At 62.4% G+C, this 6467-nt stretch overlaps 1 protein-coding gene across 1 annotated transcript; it reads right to left on the reverse strand.

The window, feature by feature from the left end:
• Window positions 1-2358: 2358 nt before the first annotated feature.
• FGFR4 (fibroblast growth factor receptor 4) lies at window positions 2359-6382 on the reverse strand. The gene is made up of 17 exons (XM_010718994.3): window positions 6345-6382; window positions 6164-6253; window positions 5909-6075; window positions 5704-5827; window positions 5312-5502; window positions 5094-5232; window positions 4818-5011; window positions 4511-4656; window positions 4289-4410; window positions 4095-4205; window positions 3834-4024; window positions 3571-3693; window positions 3422-3492; window positions 3061-3198; window positions 2887-2992; window positions 2643-2817; window positions 2359-2553 (listed from the first exon to the last, which is right to left on the reverse strand). Exons 3-16 carry the CDS (start codon window positions 6047-6049, stop codon window positions 2671-2673), a joined length of 1944 nt encoding a protein of 647 aa, XP_010717296.1. The 5' UTR covers window positions 6050-6075; window positions 6164-6253; window positions 6345-6382; the 3' UTR covers window positions 2359-2553; window positions 2643-2670.
• Window positions 6383-6467: the final 85 nt, after the last annotated feature.

The raw sequence follows: 6467 nt of genomic DNA on the forward strand, positions 1-6467 counted from the left end.
GGAGCTGCCGCCGCCGGCCGGGAGATGGGGCTCGCGGCCCGCCCTGCCCGCACAGCCCCGCAGTGCTGCGGCCCGGGGCTGCCCGCAGGGTGCGGGTGTGTGCGGTGTGCGCCGTGCGGGGGGAGCGTGTTTCTGTGCAGGGGGGCCTCGCGTGCTCCAATGGTGTGAGTACACCGGAACCTGGGCGCGGTACTGCGAGCGTGCATGCATGTGCGTCCACGGGAGGGTGCGAGCGTTGGGTTTTTTGTACGGCGTAGCAGTGCGGCCCTGGGGGTTTGGTTGCAGGCAGATGTCCGGAATGCGGATGTCTCGCTTTCCTCAGCCTTGCGCCCGGGAAGCAGCGTGGGATACCATCACGCGTCGGACTCGTGGTGCCCTTTCCCTGCCCTCCCTTCGTTGCCTGGGGCCGGCTGTGCTCACGGAGCGGTGTGAGCAGAGGGCAGGAGCCCGGCGCCTCGCAGCCCCCAGCCGCACCCAGCAACCACCCAGCCCCGGGGCAGAGGTGTTCTGCATCCCACAAAAGCCAGATGCTGCCGGGAGATAAGATCCCAGCTTCTTTGTTTTGGGGAGAAAAGCCAAGAGCACCCTCCCTCCCGATAACAGAGGGTCGTTAAGCGGAGGCATCTCCGGCAATGAGCTGGCATCAGGAAGCGGCTCGGTGCCCCCATCACTAAGCATCACCCCCAGGACTCAGGGCTCTCCGTGAGCAGCGGAGCAGGAAAGGTCCCACGTCCCGCGTGAATCAGCCCCGGCCCCGCAGCGCGGCACCTTCCGGGGCCCGGTGCCAGGGCCCGGAGCTGGGGGAGGGCGTGTGGGAACGATGCCTCAGGAAACCAGCGGGATTTACTGGGCTACACGCTAAATCCCCCTCACAAAAGGGGCCTGTTCGTGGGGACAGGATGCCGGTGGCTCAGCCACACTTGTTTGGCCAGCAGAGCCTGGCGGATTAAGGACAATTGGTTCAGCCCTGACAGAAAATACCAGGAATGTTCAACAATAAAACCATCCTCCAGTTGGTGTGAGGCTGCGGGACGCCCCGGCGGCCTCCCCTGCCCCATGTCCCATAGCCCGGTCCAGCCCGGTGCTTCCCAGCCCCGGGATGGAGGGGATGCACGGGTGTGCAGGGCAGCAGCAGATCCTGAGCAGTGGATGGGGCACAGCGATGGGCACTGCTGGGATCCCAGGAGTGGTGCTGGGGGCACCCATGTGCTGGATTGTAAGGATGAGCCCCCAGTCTGTGAGCACACAGATCAGGGGACGTGGCACAGTCCCATCCCCAGGCACAGCCCAGGGATGGCTCTTCTGTGGCTCAGGGGGCCAGGACTGGACAGCCCCCCCTGCCTGGGCAGTTTGCCCTCCGGCATGTGAATGCCCCATTCAGGGCTGTGCTAAATGCATTGGTTCTGGCACATTAGTGGACAGCTGGGATCCTTCCTCGGGGCAGGGAGACTGTAGGGCCGGGGCAGGTTTCACACCTGCTGGTGGTCTGGGAGCCCTGGGGGGAGGTATGTCCAGGGAAGAGGGGGAGCAGGGCCCCATGGCCACGAGCTGGGAGAGGGGAAGCAGGGCTGGGCTCCCTGTGAAGTGGGAGGGGGCTCTGGAACAGCTCCAAAAATACATGCAATGCAGCCAAAGGTGGCTGCACCCCAGTGCCAGCACAATACAAGTGTGTAGGTGAGACCAAGGGGCCTCATTCCACCTGCCCTCTGGTTGGGGCACATTGCTCCCCAGAGCCAGCTCCCATATGTGCTGGGGGCTGCTCCCCTTCACTGGAGCTGCCCCTGCAGCTGGAAGCTGGAGAAGGAAACAAGATCCCAGGGCTAACGGCCCAGCAAAACCCAGCCCTCGCTGGAATGGAGGAGCCAAGGTGAAACCCTAGATCCAAGGAGACAGCTGCAGCCCCTGCCTGTCCACGTTCCCTGCAGAGCTGAGCTGGGTGCAGCAGGGCAAGGTGGGCACCAGGAGCAAGGCCTGCAGTTCCCAAACCCCACTCCCAGGGGTACCAGAGTTAGGAGAAGGCAATGCCCATAACTCACTTTTATCGGGTGTCCCGGGGCAGGTCTAGGTGGGGAGGGGGGGACCCCACTGTGCGAGGCCCAGGGCTCTTTCCCAGCCTGGGAGCCAGCAGCAGTTGGTGGATCAGTTTCAGGGCAATGCTGGTAGCGGAGTTCACGGTGGCTTAGCGCAACAGCAGCTAATGGGGAACAGATGCAACAGTGCTTTGTGCTCGAGTGGGGCTGGAGGCACAGGACCCCACTTCCTGCACCTGTGGCACTGCCCCCCCGGGCAGCACTGCCTTCCTCCCTCACCCCTGGGAGCAGCCCAGAAACCGCACCAAGATCTATTAAAAAAAAAAAATAGTAATAATTTATCAGCTCGATATTTCATGTACATAAATATTCATCTCTATGGCTATGTACAGAGGCAGGCAGCGAGGCTCCGCCCAGGAGCCACTTCCATTGAAGCACTGGACAACAGCCGACTCTCCAGGCGATGCCAGGGGGGCCCCAGGGTGATACCCACCTCTGGGAGGCAGGGGCTGACGCTGCCAGGCTGCAGGCTCAAAGCAGAACCGTTGAGGAGGAGCTCAGTCCCCAACAAGCAGAGCCCCAGAGAAGTGGGGAACAGCCCCGTGTGGATACCTGCTGGCATCGCCTGGCCATGCCACCCCTAAGTCCTGCCACTGGGGCAGGCAAAGAGGCAGGGAGCGAGCGGCAACGGGTCGTGGGTGAAGACAGAATCGTCGGAGGAGCAGGTGCTCGTGGTGTCCTCACAGGAGGGAGAGTACTGCTCGAAGGGCATGGAGAGGTCCAGGTACTGAAGAGGACACAGCGCTGTCACTGCCTGCCCTGTGCCCCTGCAGGGGCCGTCCCCTCCTCCCCTCACCTCCTCCGAGATGGCCGCCAGGATCTTGTCCAGCCCCTCCACCAGCTGCTTGAAGGTGGGCCGCTGTGAGGGGACCGCGTGCCAGCACTCCCGCATCAGCATGTACCTGGGATGAGGGCACGTTATGGGGTGCTACTGCCCCCCACTCACCCACTCCCCAGCGCCAGTACTCACAGCTCGTGGGTGCAGTTGGATGGGCAGTCCATACGGTGCCCCTCCTTCAGCAGCTTGAAGAGCTCCTCCACGGGGATGCCGGGGTACGGGGAGCCACCCAGAGTGAAGATCTCCCACATCAGGATCCCAAAGGACCATCTGCAACGTACATGGCACAGGACTGTGTGACTGTCCCAGCCCCCTACCACAGCAGGCAGGGCCCTGTTTCACCCACCCTGCTGTGCCCTGAGAGCGGGGATGAGATCTTTGCTTTGGCACTGGCCAGAGCTTCACCCCACGGAGCACCCCTGCCCTACAGCTGAGGACCCTACAGTGCTACCTCACCCTGAACACATGGCAGCCCTTGGGCCCCAGCACTCACACGTCGCTCTGGTGGGTGTAGACACGGTCGAACAGGGCCTCAGGTGCCATCCACTTGACAGGCAAGCGGCCCTGCAGGAACAAACCTCAGCTCAGCCTGGCTTATGGATTTCCACCCATACCCTGCCCTGCACCTGGCCCCACACTCACATTGCTGGTTTTCTTGTAGTAATCAATGTCATGGACATCCCTGGCCAAGCCAAAATCAGCAATTTTCATCACATTTTCTGCTGTGACCAGGACGTTGCGCGCAGCCAGGTCTCGGTGGATGCACTGCCAGGGGGAACACATCACCCCAGGTGTGAGATGGCAGCTCCCACCCTAGGCCCCCCGGCACCACTACCCCCAGGAGATGCCCAGCCTTCATGCCCCACATTGTGGCACATACACCGCCATCACACCACCATCCCTACCCGCCTGGACTCCAGGTACTCCATGCCACGGGCCACCTGGTAGACGCAGGACACCAAGTCCTTGAAGCAGAGCTGCTCCTCATGCAGCTCCGTGATGTCAAAGGTGTAATCAGGCATGGGGGGCCGCCGAGCCCGCAGGTACTCGCGCAGGTTGCCCTTGGCAGCAAACTCCACTATCACATAGAGGGGCCCTGGGGAGGACACACAACGCTCAGCCTTGCCCCATCCACCCCAGCAGCCCCCTGGCCCCGAGCCCCTCACCATCCTGCGTGCACACTCCCAGCAGGTTGATGATGTTCTTGTGCTTGTCCATCAGCTTCATCATCTCCATCTCAGAGATGAGGTCAGCCAGGTCCTTGTCGGTGGCGTTGTCTGGGGACAGAGGGTTGTGTCACCACGTGCCGGGGTGACACCAGTGCAGCAGCTGTGCCCAGATGCCTCAGCAAAACCGTTACCTTTGAGCATTTTGACAGCCACGGTGACGGCTCGGTCCGGCCACTGCCTGTCGATGCCGTACGCCTCCGCCCGCACCACCTGCCCAAAGCAGCCCTCACCCAGGGGCTTCCCCAGCACCAGCCTGCCAGGGGAGGCAGAGCCATGAGCACACCGAGGGGCGGACCCCGCTCTGAACCCATGAGCAGCGGCACTGCTGACCCCAGCCCTCCCCAGCTCCTTACTTTTCTCGGGGAAATTCCCACTTGGAATCCAGGGGCAGGTCCAGCTCGACGACGCCCGCCAGCATGGGGGCACAGCTGGAGGAAAGGCGGGTGACACGCATCAGCGATGTGCTGGACTTCCCTGATGAGCTGGAGTCCAGGGAGAACTGCAGGGACAGCACAGCGGCCTTCAGACACCTGGGACTTATGCTGAGACCCGGTGCTGTTGGGAGCAACTGGGTGAGGGCAGCCCTACAGACAAGGTGACAGAGACAGGTGGCAGCAGCAGGGACAGTTGTCATCAAGGTGCCCCCAGCTCAGCCCTCACCTGTCGGATGAGTGGGAATTTGGAGAGCTTGTGCACAGCCATGGGCTCCAGGGGCTGCTTGCTCGACAGCGTCTGCATGCGGCACAGCACCACAATGATGAGGGCCATGGCCACAGCCAGCGAGCCCGACGTGTAGATGATGATATCGGTGTACTTGGCCTCAGGGGCCTCTGCTTCATGCACCAGCTCTTCTTCTAGAGGGAGAGCACATGTTAGTCCACACCACAGTCCCCGTGCTGCTTCTAACCCTAACCCTAGCCCTAATCCCAGCCCTACCTGGGAGCACAGTGAGCCATGCCGACTGGTAAGAGAGGCCGATGGAGTTCCCTGCCAGGCAGGTGTACTCGCCTGCATCCTCCATGGTGACATTACGCAGGTACAGCACCTCCACCTCGGAGCTGTTGATATCTGCCGTCTGTGGGCAGAGCGAGGGACCGTGAGCCTTCCCGTGTGTGGACAAGCTCTGTGTGCCCCTGTCACCCCCCGGATGCTACCTTGAGCACTTGCACGTAGGGCACCCCGTCAGGGCCGTAGTTGCTGCCGTTCACCTCAATGTGCTTCAGCCACTGGATGTGGGGCTGGGCGTCGCTGTACACCTTGCAGAAGAACTCCACGTCGCTGCCCACCAGGGCAGTGGTGTTGGCAGGCAGCCCCGCCTGCAGGATGGGCCGGTGCGGAGACCTCTCTGCACACAAGGTATAGGGGCAGCGTCACCACAGTACCCAGAGGTGTCCCAACCCCACCTCCCTCAGGAGCTGGGACACTAGGGCTGCTCAAGTAGAGTAAATGAGGATGGGCTCCTCCACCTTCATCCCCTGCAGCCCATCTCCTCTCCCCAGCACAGTGGCAGCAGGGACCCCTCCCAGCACCACCTGCAGACCCTCACCCAGCACGTCCAGCAGGTAGCTGTAGCGGATGCTGCCAAACCTGTTCTCCACCAGACAGGTATAGTTGCCACGGTCAGAGGGCACCACACTCTCCATCACCAGGCTCCAGTGCTGGTGCCGGAGCTGCAATGGGCAGCAACAGGTTCAGGGGGTTGCAGCTGAGCCAGACACCAGGAGGGGATGATGACACGGGGGGACCCTTACCCGTATGCCCCCGATGCGGTGCTCCCCCCGGAACTCGCGCCCGTTCTTGAACCAGCGGATGCTGGGGCTGGGGCTGCCCGAGGCTGGGCAGCGGAATTTGACCGTGTTCCCCGCAGGGACAGCATAAAGCTTCTTGTCCATGCGGTGTGGGTGAGTCCAGTATGGTGCTGGGGAGAAATAGCAGACATTGCGGGATGTGGCTCACGGCTCTGGGTGGGGGCTGCCCCCAGTTGCTCCCCCCATGGCAGCACTTACCTCTGTGCACATAGATGGGCTCCTCGCTGCGGTCTCCGTGGGGACCATCCCCATTGCTGTCTTCATCATCATCACCCGATGCCAGCGAGTCTGCAAGAGAAAGTGAGTCACGAGGCATGCCCCTGTCTGCAGGATGGGGAAATCGGGTGGTGCTCCCCTCAGTGCTGCTCTGGACCCTCACCCACTACAGAGATGGTGAGGTTGCGCAGGACTTCCCCGGAGCCCCGCGCCCGACACACGTAGAGCCCCGAGTCCTCGTAGGCGACCTCGGTGATCTCCAATACGCCCTGCTGGAGGCGGACGC

This window comes from Meleagris gallopavo, chromosome 15 (genome assembly GCF_000146605.3).
Source record: "Meleagris gallopavo isolate NT-WF06-2002-E0010 breed Aviagen turkey brand Nicholas breeding stock chromosome 15, Turkey_5.1, whole genome shotgun sequence".
Taxonomy (NCBI): Eukaryota; Metazoa; Chordata; class Aves; order Galliformes; family Phasianidae; genus Meleagris; species Meleagris gallopavo.

What these genes read in the sequence shown, in the direction of transcription:
- FGFR4 (XM_010718994.3), bottom strand. Translation starts at nt 6,049, where the DNA reads ATGGACAAGAAGCTTTATGCTGTCCCTGCGGGGAACACGGTCAAATTC. An exon ending in GGCTGTCAAAATGCTCAAAG is followed by an intron (nt 4,206 to 4,288) that starts GTAACGGTTTTG and finishes CTCTGTCCCCAG; the next exon opens with ACAACGCCACCGACAAGGAC. An exon ending in ACTACAAGAAAACCAGCAAT is followed by an intron (nt 3,493 to 3,570) that starts GTGAGTGTGGGG and finishes TTGTTCCTGCAG; the next exon opens with GGCCGCTTGCCTGTCAAGTG.